Source organism: Syngnathus typhle, linkage group LG22 (assembly GCF_033458585.1).
Source record: "Syngnathus typhle isolate RoL2023-S1 ecotype Sweden linkage group LG22, RoL_Styp_1.0, whole genome shotgun sequence".
Lineage (NCBI taxonomy): Eukaryota > Metazoa > Chordata > Actinopteri > Syngnathiformes > Syngnathidae > Syngnathus > Syngnathus typhle.
The window spans coordinates 7,367,678-7,387,131 of record NC_083759.1 but is presented as its reverse complement, the minus strand read 5'-3'; the positions used below and the strand labels follow the sequence as shown (position 1 = coordinate 7,387,131).

Genomic DNA, 19,454 nt, shown 5'->3' with positions numbered 1-19,454 from the left:
CGCTACCTGGACGGGCCTCGGAGGCACGTCGCTACAAGAGGAGTGAGACACCAGCCTTCATCTGAACCTTGAGATATGAGTGTGTGTGTGTGTCAGTGAGTGTGTGTGTCAGTGAGTGTGTGTGTCAGTGACTGCGTGTGTGTGTGTGTAGCGGGCCTCTCACTCTGCTTAAGAATCCAGTCACATCTCTTGCTAGCAGGCAGGCAGTAAGGCGCTTTCACGCAGGCAGGTTTGCTTTGCTTTGCTCTAAGTCGCCTTTCTTTCTCTGCGTGAGCCTGAGTGTGTGCTGTGTCCGTGTCTTCCGGTGTGTGCATGAAACCTGCCGCTTTTTGTTGTTGTTGTTTCTTTAATTTCTGTTTTTGTGCGTCATTTGTGTGTTTTCTCTCAGCAGCACTGATAAACCCACTTAGGTTCTTCCTTCTGATCTGTTGGCTCTGGGCTGGCGGCCTCCCTGCACGAGCTAGCGAGCACACACACACACAGAGCGCCTTAGCTGCTAGCTGATGTGTGACGGCCTGCCACTCAAAGCCAGTTCCGTTGAGACGTGGCACAAAGGAGTAGGAAAGATGACTGGATGAGGGAGGATGAGGTGCAGAGGAGAAGGGCTGGGGGTGTGATGGGGGGTGAAGGGTATCAGTGTCTTTCTGCTGGCTGGCTGCTAGCTGTCGCTCTTTGGCTGTCTCCTTATCTCTTTACTCCTCACTCTCCCCCAAGTGGCTGCTTTTTGCAGCTGAACGCCATCCCCAACCCACCACTTAACTGCCAACCATCTTTTCCACAGAGCCCACTGCATCCACTGCGTTGACAACCCCCCCCCCCCCCCTGAGGTGGGTTTCCTTGTATCTGACCAAGTGTCACTTCCTTTTAGACCTTTCATAAACATGACATGCCAAATCAAGAAAAACATAATAGAGAAGGCAAGAGACTGTTGACAGTTTTTACTCATGCTCTCTTAATACGCTCCGATACCATGACACCGATACTAGCTTGTCATATGCTGTACAACTTGTAATATAGTTTTCTGTCCTGCTCAGTTTCAAATTGACGACTATGGAAATTAGGGGTGTAACGATTCATCGATACACATCGATTAATCGATATAATGCTCTACGATTTATTGGCATCGATGCTAAACATAAACATTAGGGGTGTAACGATACATCAATACTAGGGGTGTAACGATACATCGATACACATCGATTAATCGATATAATGCTCTACGATTTATTGACATCGATGCTAAACGTAAACATCGATTTATATCGCCGTGTTTGACCTCGGACATTAGACGCGACTTTACTTTGAAATCCAGTTCATTGTTGCTTGCTTCCTCTTTCCGGGAGCAGTGCGCGGCGTTGGGTTGTGAGCAGAGCAGGCACGTGAAAGGGGAGTCGACAACTAGTACGCGGCTCCCGGGCTGGTGCTATGGCTAGTGTCCAAAAAGACGAAGAAATTTGCTCCCCTTTAGGCTTCAAGTCATTCGTTTGGAAGCACTTTGGATTCCAAAGAAAAGATTGCTCAACGGACAAGACACGTGCAGTTTGTAAATCCTGCCATGCGGTGATCAAATATTCAGGGAGCACAAATCTCGCCGCACATTTAAAGAAAAAACACGACATCAAAGTTCAGTGTTAAAATAAGCACTTTGTATACTGCAATACTCTTGTAATTTCCTAAATAAAGAGTTTGCAGTACCTTGTTGATTTTGCGTATGAATTGTTATAAATCAGGATATTGTTCTATATTTAAAAAAAAAATATATATATATATAGATCGTAGAGCACTATATCGCGATATATCGTGAATGAATCGCAGCAGGCTTTAAGATATCGGCAAATATCGTATTGTAGTTCTTTGTATCGATATTATATCGTATCGTGACAAAACTCGCGATTTACACCCCTATACAATACTCTTGTAATTTCCTAAATAAAGAGTTTGCAGTACCTTGTTGATTTGGCGTATGAATTGTTATAAATCAGAATATTGTTCTATATTTTTTATTTAAAAAAATAAAAATATCGATCGTGGAGCACTATATCGTGATGTATCGTGAATGAATCACAGCAGGCTTTAAGATATCGGCAAATATTGTATCGTGGTCCTTCGTATCGATATGATATCGTATCGTGACAAAACCCGCGATTTACACCCCTAATGGAAATACATAAAATGGTGGATGTCCTCAACTGTCTTTCTATATGTACAGTATGATGTCATTCTGTTAATGTAATTGAGACTATCTACACACCATAAACAAAAGCAATATCAGGATTGCCGAATATGAACAATAGCGTCAAGCGAATCGTAAATCGAACCGTATTGCCATGACGCCAACGTGATCAAAACTAGAGCTGCAAGCTACAGTGAGACTATCCGGGTTCCATTCATCAAGTAATAAGACAAAATGACTTCCAGGGAAAGCTAACCTAAATCATGTCTGTGATGATTCACTGTCAAGTTATCATGATTCTATGAATCAATCATGTCCAAAGAGCATCAGCCTGGTGGTGCTGCCATCAGGTGGCTGAAGACGGTACCGCAGGGAAGAGCAACAAGGCAAGAACAAGTAAGTTTGAGATGGAGGAGGAGAAGGAGCTTGTTCAGCAATATGGATCCAAAGCTGGAGGTTATTGAAGACAAAGAATTCTCCATCAACATCGAGGCGGCTGCCGATAGCGCTGATTCATCACTAGTCCCAGACACTATAAAGATGTCTGACTCTTTATCATCATCACCTTCTCTGACACTCATCATGGTTGTCGTTATGACAACAGAAAAGCGATCGGTCAAGAGCAAAAGACATTGTGTCCACAACTCGCCATTGAAAATGATCGGAAAGAATCCAAAAGGTCTCGATTGATTAATTGATTAAGACGTGTGTCTAAATACTTTTGGATTGAACGATTCGCTCCTGCTCCTCATTCCAAATGAATAAACTGAAGGTGAATGCTGCCTCTCAGAAGCCAATTGGGAAAAGCTCGAAGCTATCAGGCCTCTCTCCAAGGCGCTGACTGCACATCTGCCCCTTGGCACGACCGGAATTAACTCTATGCAAAAAAAAATTTTTTAAATCCCTTTTTTTTTTTTTTTTAAACTCTCCTTTCCTTGTTTCCACCGTCTCTTTTTTTTTACTCTCCATTCCTTTTAATTAAAGCGAAGCAGGGGGGCTGCTAAAAACCTGCCACTAATTACACAGCCACTGCCCCACGCACTCGCTCCCCTGCTCGTGTTTGCTTGTTTGCGCTCTCTCCTCTGGCAACTTCCCTCCGCGGGGGCAGCGCGCTGGAGCTCGGCCAGCAGCCACCAGCACCGCCACAGGGATTATTAACATCTGCAGACACATGGATGAGCAAAATGGCAAGAATGTGCAACACAAACACACAAAAGTTGTGTTGGTGCTCTATGACACGCTAGTCGACAGATACTTTGCGCCACTTTTCGACTCGCCTAATAGGTGCAAACCGTAATTGGATTTCACTCTGATACAATCCAACAAATTGATACGATGCTGCCAACTTGTCATCGTGTTCCGCAAATCTCCATCAGATGGGGCTCATCTATTACGCTTCACGTCTCATCTATTTCAGGTGGTTCCGGAACTCATCCCCGTGGTAAAAGGGAGTTCAGAATACAGCCTGTAGTCGACCTGAGGTGTGACCACAGAGAGGGATGCAGATAAAGTTGCTGGACAACAGGCATGGACGGACTTTGAAGCGCTACCGCCATGAAGCTTTTGTCACCATCTGGGCGCCATTTGAAAAGCATCAGCTCTGGCTCCCTCTTGTAAACAAGGGATGCGACCCCAAACAGGCCACTCTCACTATATATGGGCTCTTTCTGGCAGCTGCGGACCCCCACGACCCAGCCCAAAATGGCGAGGACTGCAGCCAAAAGGGATTAAATTGCACACGGCATCCACAATGCATGTTAAGTCACCGTTTAACTGGATGACACCGGTGAATGCTTCAAGGATCAAAGGATAAAATAAACTATTGCACTACAATTACTCGGCAAGTAAAAAAGGTTTTATGACGCACTGACATTCAACAGCACAGCCACAGTAGCGTGTTACAAATGAAAGCATACAGTTGATACAAAGTGTACTCACATGCATAGAGAGAATGGACCCACGTGCATTCGTGTACTACAACTGTATAGTGCTACTGGGATAATGACATGGAAATGATATGCTAATGCTATGCTAATCTGGCAGCATTATTCTGCCCACCGGGTACCAGGAGGCAGAGCAACCTGACTCAAATACACACATTCACACACACACGTGCACAATGCCACCCCCCCTAAAAGAAACACAGACACACACACGCACGGGAGAGTTGGCAAAGTTTAAGTCAAAAGTCAAAGTCAAAGTCTGCTTTATTGTCAATTTCTTCACATGCCAAGACACACAAAGAAATCGAAATTACGTTCCCACTATCCCACGGTGACAAGACATAGTACACAATATACATACAAGTAAACAACACAAAACAATAAAAATAAGAAGGCACAAACAATGAATAAATAAGAGTGATGAATAAATAATAGATAAACAAATAACATAATAAATAAGAGGAGCAAAAATGGAGCAAGTGTGCATACAGCAGACAGTCAGAATATAGCGCGAAAGTACAGGACGCTACGCAGAAGGGGGGAGAGAGTTCAGGATCCTAACAGCCTGGAGTATGAAGCTGTTGGTGAGTCTGGTCGTGCAGGAGCGCAGGCTCCTGTACCTCTTCCCAGAGGGCAGAAGATCGAACAAAGAGTGAGCGGGGTGACTCACATCACTCACAATCGTGGTCGCCTTGCGGGTGAGATGGGAGGTGTAAATGTCCTTCAGGGCGGGGAGTGAAGCACCAATAATCTTACCAGCCGTGTTCACTATGCACTGCAGGGCCTTCATGTTGTATTCAGTGCAGCTACCACCCCAATCAGCGATACAACAGGAGAGGACGCTCTCAATGGTGCCACGGTAGAATGTAGTGAGGGCCGGAGGAGCACTTGCTCAACCTGAGTTTCCGCAGGAAGTACAGGCGGCGCTGAGCTTTCTTCGCCAGTGATGCGGTGTTGGTGGACATCCTCACTGATGTGCACCCCCAGGAACGTGGGGGGAGAGGGAGAGAAAACAAACTCCAGCCGAATCGGCCACTACAGGTTAGTTAAAGGCCATATCATAGAAATGTGTCTTTAAACGTGTCTTAAATGTTTCTACTGAGGTAGCATTTCTAATATCCATTGGTAGGGCCCGAATAGAAAATGCTCTCGACCCTGCAGACATTTTCTTGGCCCTCGGTGTCGCTAAAAGAGTAGCGTTTTGCGAACGAAGGTTACGAGACGGAACATAAGGAACAACTAGGTCGACGAGATATGAAGGCGCTAAGCCAGGGGTGTCCAACTCCTTTCCTCGGGGGCCGGATCTCTACATGTTTTCCAAGTTTCCCTTGTTAAACACACCTGATTCAAATGTCCAGTTCGTCCTCACTTTCAGCAGGAGCCTGATTAATTGAATCAGGTGTGTTTAACGAGGAAAACTTGGAAAACATATAGGGATTCGGCCCCCGAGGACTGGATCCTGACACCCCTGCGCTAAGCCATGCAGTGATTTATAGGTTAATAGAAGAACCTTGAAGTCACATCTTAAATGAACCGGGAGCCAATGTAAGTTGGCTAATATTGGGGTAATGTGATCAAATTTTCTTGGCTGTGAGAGCAGCCTTGCAGCAGCATTTTGTACTAACTGTAGACTTTTGATGCGGGACTTACAAAGACCAGAGAATAATACATTACAGTAGTCCAGGCGCGACGTGACGAACGCATGTATAATAGTTTCTGCATCACCGGTCGAGAGGATCGGACGAATCTTTGCAATATTACGAAGGTGAAAAAACGCAATGAAAACATGATTTTAAGATAAATTTTTAACTGTTGATCACATATCCTGTATAACATATAAAGGGGCTATAAAGAGGTTTTCTAGAGGTTAATTCTGAAAAAGCAGCTAAAAAAATCTAAACGATTGACTACGGAAATGACATTGAATGAAAGAGCGCCTCTCCCTGGATAACCATGCAACTGCATCATTTACTGTATGTACATGGTACACCTTTTAAAATTCAAAGCAAAAATATGTTTTGTCTAAAATACAATCTTGGTTAAAACACTGGATTCGGTTGAAGTTGGGAAATTGTGTAAAATGTAAATAAAAACAAAATACAATGATTTGAAAATCCTTTTCAACCCATATTCAATTGAATACACTACAACAGTGCTTCTCAAATAGTGGGGCGCGCCCCCCTTGGGGGGCGCGGTGCTATTCCTGGGGGGGCGCGTGTGACCCTGGGGAACAGGCTTTTTTTTTGGCAGTACTAGAATAAAGTGTAATTGCGCGTTTACTACAGCAGGGGGCAGTGGCGCTCTCATTGTTACTTCTGTCACGTTTGCGACAGTGCAACATTTTACGACTTACAAGACAAGTTAGGATAGTCACGGTGGGGAGGGGGGGCGCGAATAGTTTTCTTCTTGCTAGGGGGGGGGCGTAACAGAAAATAATTGAGAAGCACTGCACTACAAAGACAACGTATTTAATGCTCAAACTCAAAGTTTATTTAATTTTTCAAATAATAATCAACTTAGAATTTCATGGCTGCAACACGTGCAGTAGAAGTTGGGAAAGGGCATGTTTACCACTTCGTTACAACACCTTTCCTTTTAAGAACACTCAATAAACGTTTTGGAAGAGAGGAGACTAATTTTCTTAGCTTCTCATGTGGAATTCTTTCCCATTCTTGATGAACCGCTTCAGTTGTTCAACAGTCCGGGGTCTTCCCTGTCGTATTTTACGGTTCATAACGCGCCACACATTTTCAACGGGAGACAGGTCTGGACTGCAAGCGGGCCAGGGGAGAACCTGGACACTTTTACTTTGAAGCCACGCTGTTGTAACACGTGCAGAATGTGGCTTGGCATTATCTTGCTGAAATAAGCAGAGGCATCCATGAAAAAGACGTCGCTTGGATGGCAGCATACGTTGCTCCAAAATCTGTATGTACTTTTCAGCATTTATGTTGCCTTGACAATAATGTAAGTCACCCATGCCATGGGAACTAATGCACACCCATAACATCACAGATGCTGGCTTTTGAACTTTGCATTGATAACAGTCTGGATGGTCCGCTTCCTCTTTGGTCCGGAGGACACGACGTGCAGTGTTTCCAAAAACAATTTGAAAAGTGGACTCATCAGACCACGAAACACTTTTCCATTGTGCATCAGTCCATTTTACATGAGCTCGAGAACCCAGCAGCATTTCTGGATGTTGTTCATAAACGGCTTTTGCTTTGCATGGTAGAGTTTTAACCCGCACTTACTGATGCAGTGACGAACTGTATTTACTGACAGTGGTATTCTGAAGTTTTCCTGAGCCCATTTAGTGATATCCTTTACACACTCATGTCGGTTTTTAAGGCAGTGCCGTCTGAGGGATCGAAGAGTCACGGTCATTCAGTCTTGGTTTCCGGCCGTGGCGCTTACGTGCAGTGATTTCACCAGATTCTCTGAGGCTTTTGATGATATTATGGACCATAGATGTTGAAATCCCTAAATTCCTTGCAATTTTTCTCTGAGAAAAGTTGTTCTTAAACTGTTCAACTATTTTCTCACGGAGTTGTGGACAAAGTGGTGAACCTCGCCCCATCCTTGCTTGTGAATGACTGAGCATGTTTGAGGAGGCTCCTTTTATCCTCAATCATGGTACCTACCTGTTCCCAATTAGCCTGATCACATGTGGGATGTTCCAAATAGGTGTTTGATGAGCTTTTCTCAGCTTTCTCAGTATTGTTTGCCACCTTTCCTAACTTCTACTGGACATGTTGCAGCCATGAAATTCCAAGTTAATTATCATTTGGCAAAAAACAAGTTGATCCGTTTGAACATTAAATACGTTGTCTTTGTAGTGTATTCAATTGAATATGGCTTGAGAAGGATTTTCAAATCGTTATATTTTGTTTTTATTTACGTTTTACACAATTTCCCAACTTCAACCAAATCCGGTTTGCACATTCCATTTTTTGTGACACACAGCACACCTGTGAGAGGCAGTGTGGTGCCACAGAGAAAACTAAGAAAAAGTAGAGTAGAAGAAGAAAGCGAAGAAGCTAGGCTAAATATTAGCTCATCTGGTAACCGCAGTTTCAGTCTCAAATTCCTCTCCTTGTTATGGGGTGAATGCTCGGGGGACATATTGTGCAAACACAAAACAACCAGTTGCTTCTCTATTTCAACAGCTTCAGCGAACTTCCTAATATGCTAGCACATATCATTTCACAATCACAAGATTGTCATCTTATTTCTGTAATGACACACACACACAAAGTGAAGGGTTGCTATAAAAATATTGAACAGTTTTAAAGCAAAGTAATTACTGTAAAACAATATGGTATACAAAGTTAATTAAGTTAAATAAGTTAATAAAGCCTACATCCATTCCGCAGGAAGATGCTCTTCCTTCCTTCCTGACTGTCACCGTTTTTCTTGCCTCCCCCTAAGTGGCCGTGATTGACAGGTTGTCTATATCCACGCAATATCGCCCAGCACACGTTCCTATTCCCTCCCAGAGGCTTCATCCGCTGGTCAAATTAACCTTCCGTGCCTAGTGGAGGGGAGCGACGCCGACGTGGGGCCCTGTGTGGGCCAATCAGCAGGTGATTAGGCCGGGGGCGGGCGGGGTGAGGGGTCACCGCAATGGGGCCATCGCAAGCCTGATTGGTTTCAATCAGCGGCCGGTCGGGAGGACAGCTGGGAGCTGAGCCGCGCCGTGCGCTAATCAACATGTCCCACAGTGAGGCATGAACACTCACACACTTGTGAGCGCACCACACAGCCACAACATGAACATCAGTGTGAGTACACATTGACATGGGACGAGAGAGACACAAACACACAGCAGGCAAAATTGAACGGTGTGGGTGGAAGTCTATAAACATCACATAATGGGAAGCTGGAGGGAGGAAGGCTGCACAACCGACAATGTTACAGTAAATTGAATGACTAATTGCATTGGCTTCATTAATTTGACCATGTGATCTGCACCCGTGACATTGCTTAGTGATGCTTCCCACTACACATCTCCCAAATGGCTCAAATGCGGAACCAGCCGCATTCTGCCCGCCGTGTCGGATATGCCATGGTAATCCTTGCTTAAACCTTGATCAAACCTGCTTCCAAAAGACTAATCGTGAAGTCGCAAACATTTCATTTGTTTTTATTGCGGCTTTCTTGGTACTTTCTTGGCCCAATGTTCTGGTCACATGAGATGGATTGGGTTTTTTTCCCCAGCTTTTCATGGATTTTCCTCCCCCAGCTCCCCTGATATCCATTTATTGTTTATTTGAAAACTTATTTAGGCTCGGATAAATTTTAAATAATCCAAAACAAATTTGAAAAATTGATCAGTTGCCCATACCTGATTTATCTATTTTCATTATATAATTACATTGATTGGCTCCAAATGTCTTTAACTCGATGTCAGACTTGGATCAGGGACAGGACTTGGATGCAGAGTGCCAACAAAAGGTATTTATTCGAACAGGCTGGAGACAGCAAAAAAACAAAAGCGCCTCAAAGGGAGGGAACACAAGGCTGGAGACAGCAAAAACCAAAAGCGCCTCAAAAAGAGGGAAAACACGGTGGCAAAAAACAAAACTGAAAAACACAGAGCTCAGGCTTGACAAAAAGGTATCTTCTAAACTAGGTTCTCTAAAGGGGTATCTGTAACTCACGCGATCCCTGGTGCTCAAGACGGGACAAGACGCACTGGGGTCTGGCACAAGACAAGGGGAAGACGCTGGCTAAATACACACAGAAGGGTGAGGACTCAGGTGGACACAATTGGGATCAGGGAAGACACGTAGACTGACGCAGAGAGGAAGGACCCACGAACTGAAACGCGAGGAGAGTTACCAAAATAAAACAGGAAGCGACAATACGACGAACAGGACAAAACAACAACAACCCACAAAACATGACACACAGCATGACACTCGACATATGCTTACTAGTTTACTCATACCTTTAATTTTATGATTGATTGATTGATTTTATTTCGAACATCCGAAAAAAAACAGAAAAAACAACAACCAAATAACACTCTAAAGTCAAGTCAAGTTTATTTGTATAGCCCTAAATCACAAGCAGTCTCAAAGGGCTTCACGTAGACAGAAATTGACAGTTATTCTCAAAGCATCCCCTGATCTTAAGCTCCCAAAAGGGCAAGGAAAAACTTAAAAACCCCTACCGGTTTTAACCCCTAAAGTGCCTCATATAATTTAAGATATATGATAAACGATTACTTTCGATTGCGCTTCCCGATTTCACGTGACATTTGTACTCTTGGCAGCTGTCGACAGTCTGCGCATGCGCGGAGCCTGAAGTGAGACGGGCTGCACACAGACTGTCTTTCTTCACGGCTTTAAGTTTACTTTGCGGCTCAGCTACACAGGCGCAAACAGCACAAGGCAGGGTGGGTTGCGGTTCTCTCGGCCACGTAAGCAAGCCAAACACGCCGTGCGTCTTCTTTTCTAACTAGCAGGTCAAGTTTGGATGGTGGATGGGGGTGACTTGTCAGTAAGGTAAGAAAAGTTCTGCGATCATCTATCTCCGGTTCCGCTTTAGTATTTCGTTGGCTTTCGAAACTTTTTTCCCCAACTACCACCACGAGTTTCTTAGTGTGTGTGTTTGTTTGTTGTTGTTTTTCTTTGGGGAGGGGGGGGAGGAGAGTCGCGAGAATACGTCACGCAAAAATGGCATAAGAGCCTGTCGTTTTGAATTCTTGAATATCACTCTTCCACTATAAGACGACCTCTCGTGCGAGCCGCGTAAATGCAGAACTCGTGACTTGCGGCGCGAGGGTTCAGTTGAGGCGTGGAGCGAAGAAGTTACGCGAGCAAAACGCTTCAACGTGCGTAACCAAACTCCCGTGGTCCGAGTTAGAGAGGAAAACTTTGCAAGTGTAGCAAATGTGTTCACACTCCAAATGGACTTGAGCACAAACTAGAAATGTTTTGTTTTCATTTTGAGAATAGCCAAATATTGTGTTCTAAGAACTAACTGTCAGTTCCCCGGCCTGCAGTGATGTCATTGAGGTGGTGGGAGCAGTGGACCCTAGTGGGCTCAAACAGCACCACTGGGTCTACCAGCCCCAACGACAAGACCTGCTTCAACAGCACGCAGAATACCGTCCTGAATGGAGGCAACTTTGGGGGCGTGCCAGTGGTGCTGCTTCTCAACTTTAGCTTCTTTTTGGTACGAGGTCCCGTTTGTAGCAGTTAAGTTATGGTTCTGGAAAATGGATGGACTTTTGTCTTTTGGTCCTACAGGTGTTGCTGGTCCTGTTCTCAATTATACGGAGGAAGTTCTGGGACTATGGACGCCTGGCATTGGTTGCGGACAGTGAAGGGTTGGTTTTAAATTAGACGATCAATTTCTGGGTTTGTGTTCAAAGAATTGCATTAACACTCAATTTTTATGTTTTAGGGTCAACGGGTCAGGACGCCATCAGTACAAACACACCTCGTCCTGTGTGTCCAATATGGATGACCTTGAGTATGAAATGGTTTGTAGAATCAAATCATTTATAACATTAGTCCAAAGAAATGTCGCACAATCTGAACATCTATTTTGTGTGTCATTCTTAAGGGCTTCTGTTCTTGGCTGCCTTTCATCCTCAGAATGGAGTGAGTGTCCTTTGTCATCTGATTGGCGGTTAAGTCCCGATCCCTTCTAAATAACGTTTGTCTTTGTCAGTGACGAAAAAATAAAAGCCAGATGCGGCCAGGACGCCGTTCACTACCTGTCTTTCCAGCGTCATCTGGTCATCCTTCTGCTGGTCATTACGGTCACCTCCCTCTCAATCATATTGCCCGTCAACTTGACGGGTGACCTGCTAGGTGAGGTTTGGTGCCTCAGAATTTTACTTCACTTCAAGGTTATACAGTCATCAGGGATAAAAACGACACTACTAGATTCGCTTCCCCTACACTGCATGGTATTGAGTCTTTTGAAAGTTGAAGAAAAAGTCCCTTTAACGTTGCTTCTCCTTTTGAGAAGACTGATGCCGGTTAATTATGTAAACACACCTTACAACAGCGTAAGAGCTCATATCCTAATGGCAAATATAACAACTGAATAAGGTACAACAAAGTAAAAAGAAGACTCACAGCACACTTTTTCTATCCTGATTATGTCTTTCAGGCAACAATCCAAGGAGTTTTGGAAGAACGACTATTGGGAATCTCCAAAAGGGGTACGCAGCACAAAGTACATTATACCGTTTATTTCCGTGCATAATGCGCCCCCGTGCATAATACGCACCCTAAAAATGGCATGTCGATGCTGGAAAAAAGCCTGTACCCATGTATAATACGCACCCAAATTTTGACTCCTACTTAAGTCCGTAAACGTAAAATTATTTCAGAAAAAAGATCTTTGGGAACAACCTGATGTTATTCTGCTGGTCAGTATCACTGCGCATGCGGTAGCAAACTCGATAGCAAAGAAATGTTTTGGATTTGTGTAGGGTACATTGTGACAGCAAACGAGCAGGTGATCGAGCAAGCGTCTGATACGAGAGCATTGTGTTCGTATGGAGCGTGTTTGAAGTGAACAGCAGGGAAGAAAGGAACAAGGCAAAGTGTTGTGAAACAAAATATTACTTGTAATACTCATTTTGTTATTTGCTGATTGAAACTGCTAATTAAACTGTGAATTGAAACTAATAGGTAGAGAACGGAACTCTCGCTCTTTATATAGCTGACGTGTCTTGCGCATCCGTTCTGCGCATACTGTAATGGCGGCCCCCATATGATATCCGATCTGCGATGGAGATTAAAAAACAAACAATATTTGACAATAACACACCAACGATTGCACCATCGCATCAAATGATGTGTCGTCAATTATGAATTTTACTGCCTAAGTGTGTTGGGCAGGATGGCTGAATGTGATGCGCGATTGACAAGGTGTGATTTCAAGTTTTATTTTGAGGAAGATTTTCTTCAAAAATTGTTGTACCCATGCATAATGCGCACCCCAGATTTTAGGACGATAAATTAATTAAATTACGGAAAAACACGGTAATGTACAATAGGATGTAAAAACTTGTGGGCTGCCACTTGCTTTGTTGTTTTTTCATGACGCCTATTAACAGTATACCAGTAAAAAGTGGTGTCCCACAAGGCTCTGTACTAGGTCCGCACATATTTACATAATATCTCAATTGCTTGCCATAGCAGCAGTCAACGGATCAACAAGCCTCTCTACTCAGTCCAGATATTAAAGTGTTCTTCATGCAAATATTTACTGTAATTATGACTTAACTACTGGTTAGCAATAGACTATGGCACAGTCAGATTCACATACGGGTTGCCACTATAGGAACAGAAGCACGATGTGAAACAAGAACCTCCTGTTTTGAGGTACTAAAGAAAGATACACATGAAATGGTGCTTAGGAATTTTAAAATAACTTAAGTGCACAAAACATTCGGTACTGTATTGACACTGGTTTCTCTCCCCAGAAACGACTGGTTGTGGCTTCACACAGTTTTTGCCGTCCTATATCTTGGCCTCACTGTTGTTTTGCTGCGACACCACACATCGCAAATGAAAGGCATGGGTCAAGACATAGTGAGTCTCAGCCGAACATAAAATCTGAATTTGATGCTTAAGATTCATTTAGGTTGGATAGTAATCCGCCATGTTCATATGTAGGCACGAAACACCTTGTTTGTGACCTCCGTTCCGAAAACAGCGACAGAGGAAGACTTAAAGACACATTTCACGTGAGTTTGCGTGACACTCGCAAGGTAGCAAGAGTACTGCGCTGTTCCTTATTGTTTTCTGTACTTTTGTACAGAGAGGCGTACCCCACCTGCCGAGTGTGTGCAGTCAACATTGCCTATGATGTGGCCAAGCTCATGCACCTTGATAAGGAAAGGTAAGAACACAAGTGTGTCATAACAACTACATCTGCAAATTAGTTCAGGCATCTAAACAAAAAGCCGACACGATTCAATGAAAGCGGTGACAAACATGCAGATTATTATTATTTATTTTTTTCCCCCCTAAGGGTCCGAGCTGGAAAAAACCTGCGTTACTACGAGCGTGTTCTGGAGAAGATGGGACAGCGGGAAACAATACATCCCAGACTCTGCGGTTATCTCTGTTGCTGCGTCAACTGTGACAAGGTATATGACTAGAATCAAAAATAAGCTTCAAAATGATTGCCAGTAACTGTAATCACTTGTGGTGCTCGCATGCATCTTCCCTCAGGTGGATGCTATACAATACTACAGAACCAAAGAAAAAGACTTGCTGGAGGAGGTCAGGCAGCAGGTGGAAATGGTGCCACAGCGCCCCCTGGGGCTTGCCTTTGTCACCCTTCAGACTGAAGCCATGGCTAAGTAGTGAGTAATCATTTAACACACCCTCACATTTGTGCCAGCTGGGAATCCATATTAGAACCCAGTCCAACACTGTCAGCACTGCTAAGCGGCGTTAGCTGTCACAGACCCAGTCTGATGTGTTTGGGCCCGGGGCCAAAATTGACTCAACTCTTTTCTGGCATAACGAGAAAGCTGGCTGCTTGCCATTGCTGAAAAGTTCATCATTCCTGTCACTAACGCCTGTCCTCCGTGCTCATTAGCGTTTTGAAAGATTTCAATGCGCTGGAATGCGGCGGCACGAGTTGCTGTTGCGGCCGACAGCCTCAGCCATCCAGCAAGAGCGCGAGTATCAAAGTGAGGAAGTGGAGGGTCAGCTTCGCACCCCATCCCAAAAACCTCTATTGGTAAGGCCGCTGCATCATGAATAGAATGGAGCCTGGCAACTCACATCAATGTCTACTTCCTGTCCAGGGACCATCTGTCAGTGCAGGGCTTCTCCTGGTTCTTGCGCTACATGATGCTCAACTTCCTGCTTTTCTTCCTGCTCACCTTCCTCACCACCCCCACCATCATCATCAACACCATGGACAAGTTTAACGTCACCATGCCCATCTATTATCTGAATGTACGCTCCCGAGATCGCCACGGCCTGGCGGGCTTCAAATCTGACCTCTCTCTCGCTCCCCTACAGAACCCAATCATCAGTCAGTTCTTCCCGACCTTCCTACTGTGGTGCTTCTCAGCACTGCTGCCCACCATTGTCTACTACTCCACACTGGGGGAAGCCCACTGGAGCAGGTGTGATGCTTCATTGATGGGCTAAGTGATGTGGCACTTTGGACTCACTAAATCATCCCCGTGTGTTCTTTCAGGTCCAGCGAGCAGCTGAGTATGATGCACAAGCTTTATTTCTTCCTGCTCTTCATGGTGCTCATCCTTCCCTCGCTCGGACTCACCAGGTAATTGCAAAGGGCTTCACGCTCCACAAATAACTGTTGCGGTTGTTTGCATTGTGAATTTGTTTAAAGTCCCAATGATCATCACACACACATCTGGGTGTGGTGAAATTTCTTTCAAAGACAAACTCTTTGAAAGTTTTCAAAAGAATGTACATATTTATCAATACATTATTTGGTTTGTTTATTGGAAACGCAGTTTGTATATATGTTTTATTTAAAACATATGTACCAAACTATGATTTTTTTTTTTTTTTGGTCGAGGCATACAAGTCATTTTCTCTCTTTCTCTCTCTCTCCCTCCCTGTAGTCTCGCCTTGTTTTTCCGCTGGCTGTTTGACAAAGAATTTCTAACGGATGGGAAGCTGAGGTTTGAGTAAGTTCCTCTCACGGTTGCACAAATGTCCTTTTTACTGCCACCTCTTGGTAACTGCTCTGCACAATATCATCACATTCTGCGCTATCCATAATGTTGACATGTTATTTTACTCTAAACAACTCTCTTCCCGACTAGATGCGTTTTCTTACCTGACCAAGGTGCCTTTTTCGTCAACTACGTGATCGCAGCGGCCCTGGTGGGCTCGGCCATGGATCTGATGCGATTGCCCGGTCTGCTTCTGTACATCATCCGCCTAGCATTTGCCCGCTCAGCCGCTGAAAGGAAATACGTCAAACAGGTTTGTGAGCGGCTACACCGAGACTCTACACAGTCTAAATGTTTTGCTCAAAAGGCCAAATAAACGATATTCGAGAAATATTGCAGCTGCTTTTATTTTTCTGTTTTATTACATGACATTCTTTTATTTCTATTGCTAGAACCAAGCCTATGAGTTCGAGTATGGTGCCATGTATGGCTGGATCCTGTGTGTGTTTACAGTCATCATGGCATACAGTGTCATTTGTCCCATTATTGTGCCTTTCGGTGAGTATGACAGCAGACATATGCACATAGAGAATATTCGGTATTCTTGAGGTTCGAGGCTCATTTACTTCGTAAACACAATAGCTGGATGAATTAGAAATTACCCGTAGTCTTATCACAAACATCCACCTCAAATGCAGTAAGTTACAAGTAAGGTAATTCTTCGTATGGGAAACAAAGATGTATACTTCATAGCGAGCCTTGTGGAACGCCACCAGTTTTAGTCTACTGGAACACCAGCTTGCTCGCAAATTCTTGTATCCATTTCTAAGCCCCAAATGTGGTCTGCCAGGACCAATGTAAACTGAGGATGCCCTTTCAAATGTTTCTATTGCCTGCATATCCCAACGAGGTCTCCTATACATGACGCTGAAGCACCTGGTAGACAAGCACAACTTGTACTTCGCCTACTTGCCGACACGTCTCGACCGCCAAGTCCACCTGAAGGCTGTCAATCAAGCTCTGGCCGCGCCCATCATCTGCCTAATATGGCTTTATTTCTTTTCGGTCCTTAGAACAGGTTAGTGACATGTAGTGGCCAAAAACAATGGCATCTTTTGAACAATTATTAGCTAGTAGCAAATATTAAAAACTAGGGGTGTAACGATTCATCGATACACATCGATTAATCGATATAATGCTCTCGGATTTATTGGCATCGATGCTAAACGTAAACATCGATTTATATCGCCGTGTTTGACCTTGGACATTAGACGTGACTTTATTTTGAAATCCAGTTCATTGTTGCTTGCTTCCTCTTTCCGGGAGCAGTGCGCGACGTTGTTGTGTTGTGAGCAGAGCAGGCACGTGAAAGGGGAGTCGACAACTAGTACGCGGGTCCTGGGCTGGTGCTATGGCTAGTGTCCAAAAATACGAGGAAATTTGCTCCCCTTTAGGCTTCAAGTCATTCGTTTGGAAGCACTTTGGATTCCAAAGAAAAGATTGCTCAACGGACAAGACACGTGCAGTTTGTAAATCCTGCCATGCGGTGATCAAATATTCAGGGAGCACAAATCTCGCCGCACATTTAAAGAAAAAACACGACATCAAAGTTCAGTGTTAAAATAAGCACTTTGTATACTACAATACTCTTGTAATTTCCTAAATAAAGAGTTTGCAGTACCTTGTTGATTTTCCGTATGAATTGTTATAAATCAGGATATTGTTCTATATTTTTTATTTAAAAAAAATATATATATATCGATCGTAGAGCACTATATCGTGATATATCGTGAATGAATCGCAGCAGGCTTTAAGATATCGGCAAATATCGTATCATAGTTCTTTGTATCGATATGTTATCGTATCGTGACAAAACCCGCGATTTACACCCCTATTAAAAACCTCTGACATTGCAGGTTTCTGGGCACCCACTTCTCTGTTTACTTTGGTTGTGCTTGTCGTCACCATCCTCATCTGCATCAGCTACACCTGTTTTGGCCATTTCCAGTATCTCAGTCCGCACAATTACACGGTGAGCGAGATATTGTGTCACATTTCTTCTTCATCTGGTGACACCTTTTGTGCTCTCTCTTAACATAGGTGAAGGAGGAAGATGAGGACACACCGGAGGGAGAGGAGGAAAACACCATGGTAAATGTCATAAATACAACTTCAGTAAACATTCATCAAGTTAGATTTTTTGAGCATCTTTACGTATTATTTTTATAGGTTTACCTACCCAGAGTGCTGAATCCCAAATCGTCAGCGGAGACTCCAATGGCGACTCAGGCCAGGCAGTTGTACGGTTCCACAGAGGGCAGCCTGCAGCATAGCCCCTCTCCTGAAGAGGACGACATCACTGAACAATCTTAATTTGACATCTTGCATTAACCCGGCCATCAAAGGACATAGGGGTGTGATGACATTGTGTCAAAGATTAACGCAGGGGAAAGGATGCCATTTGTTTGATATCAGAGGGACGTGCTACAAGAAAGCAAACTTCTGGGCCTTTGTGATTTGTTGCCAAAAAAATTAGCACATCATTGTTTGAGGGAAAAAAAGTCGAATGAATGTCTTGACAAATGATGAATGACAAATAAGCGTTGTATACCAAAGATGTAAGTGAGCGATTTATGATTCAAATGGACCTCTGCCAAGGGGGAAGCACTTCGTGTTATAATAATGCACTTTACGTCACACATCTGTTATTTATGTACACGCTGAGTTGGGATTACGAATCAGACAGACTTTTTTTACAATCTTTTTTTTAAACGTTTAAAACAAATAACACAAACTTTATTTTGAGATTTTCTTTTGTTGACCCCCCTCCCCCCCAATTTTTTTTGTAACAAATTAAACTTTTTTTTCACAATTTAAAAAGCATTTTTTGCGCTTCATTATTATTTTGGGTTAAAAAAAAGCAAACCTTTGAAGTAATGAGCATACTGTGCCATAGGAGGGCGCACCAGCGAAACGTTTAACTCTTCCAGTGTGCACAGACAGACGGACTTGACTGAAGTTTTAAAACCTTGGTATGTGGCCCATTACTGGACAATAGTGCCTGTAGCTCCGCCCCCTCACCTGATCTCTCACCACTGTCGAGCCCCTCTTGTACTTCTGCCATTTCCCCCCCTTTTTTACCCTCTCTTTCTCATCACACGCTTCCCACCAGGGCTGACTGAAGCCTCTGCTAGTCTGTTGTCATGTAAAGACTTTGGGCCACGCTTGATTATCACACTTGTTATGCTTGGGCAGTGGAGTGCTGCCCTAACAACGAACATATGTAGGTTAGTAGGTGACATGAAAAGACTGACCCCCACCCCAAGGCTACTTGGCACTGATCAGTGAGTTTGAATGGGACATTGACAGATGTAAACAACAGATTGCACAGAGTATAATCCATAAAAAATTTGGATTGCACTGGAAGGACTGCTAGAGTCGGTCTAATTTCATACATTTGTTAAGCACTCAGGTGCAACTCAAAACACAACAGAACAACTCTCTTTAGTTGTGCGTAGGTGTGCAACCCAGTTGATCCAGTTTCCCTCTCAATGCATTCTTGCCATTGTTGTTGTCTGTGCTTTTGTGCCACACAGACACCATTACTTTGTCGCCTGCTTTGCCTCTCTTTCAGCATTCACTTCATCCTGCACTCCCAGGCCATTGAGCGCCGCAATGTTTTTTCATATCAAGT

The 19,454-nt window shown here is 43.9% G+C and overlaps 1 protein-coding gene across 3 annotated transcripts; it reads left to right on the top strand.

The window, feature by feature from the left end:
- Window positions 1-10,398: 10,398 nt before the first annotated feature.
- Window positions 10,399-18,640, top strand: tmem63a (transmembrane protein 63A). 3 transcript variants are annotated; one of them, XM_061270123.1, is made up of 23 exons: window positions 10,399-10,628; window positions 11,129-11,301; window positions 11,376-11,455; window positions 11,533-11,611; window positions 11,695-11,732; window positions 11,803-11,945; window positions 12,250-12,301; window positions 13,574-13,682; window positions 13,767-13,837; window positions 13,912-13,992; window positions 14,125-14,242; window positions 14,328-14,461; window positions 14,701-14,844; window positions 14,912-15,065; window positions 15,132-15,238; window positions 15,313-15,399; window positions 15,707-15,772; window positions 15,911-16,073; window positions 16,213-16,318; window positions 16,671-16,838; window positions 17,677-17,792; window positions 17,861-17,911; window positions 17,990-18,640. In XM_061270123.1, the coding sequence occupies exons 2-23, from the start codon at window positions 11,131-11,133 to the stop codon at window positions 18,131-18,133; spliced, it is 2,382 nt and encodes a 793-aa protein (XP_061126107.1). In that variant the 5' UTR covers window positions 10,399-10,628; window positions 11,129-11,130; the 3' UTR covers window positions 18,134-18,640. The 3 variants fall into 3 exon arrangements, with proteins under 3 accessions (XP_061126107.1, XP_061126109.1, XP_061126108.1); XM_061270124.1 differs by having other exon boundaries at window positions 10,402-10,543; XM_061270125.1 differs by lacking the exon at window positions 16,671-16,838.
- Window positions 18,641-19,454: the final 814 nt, after the last annotated feature.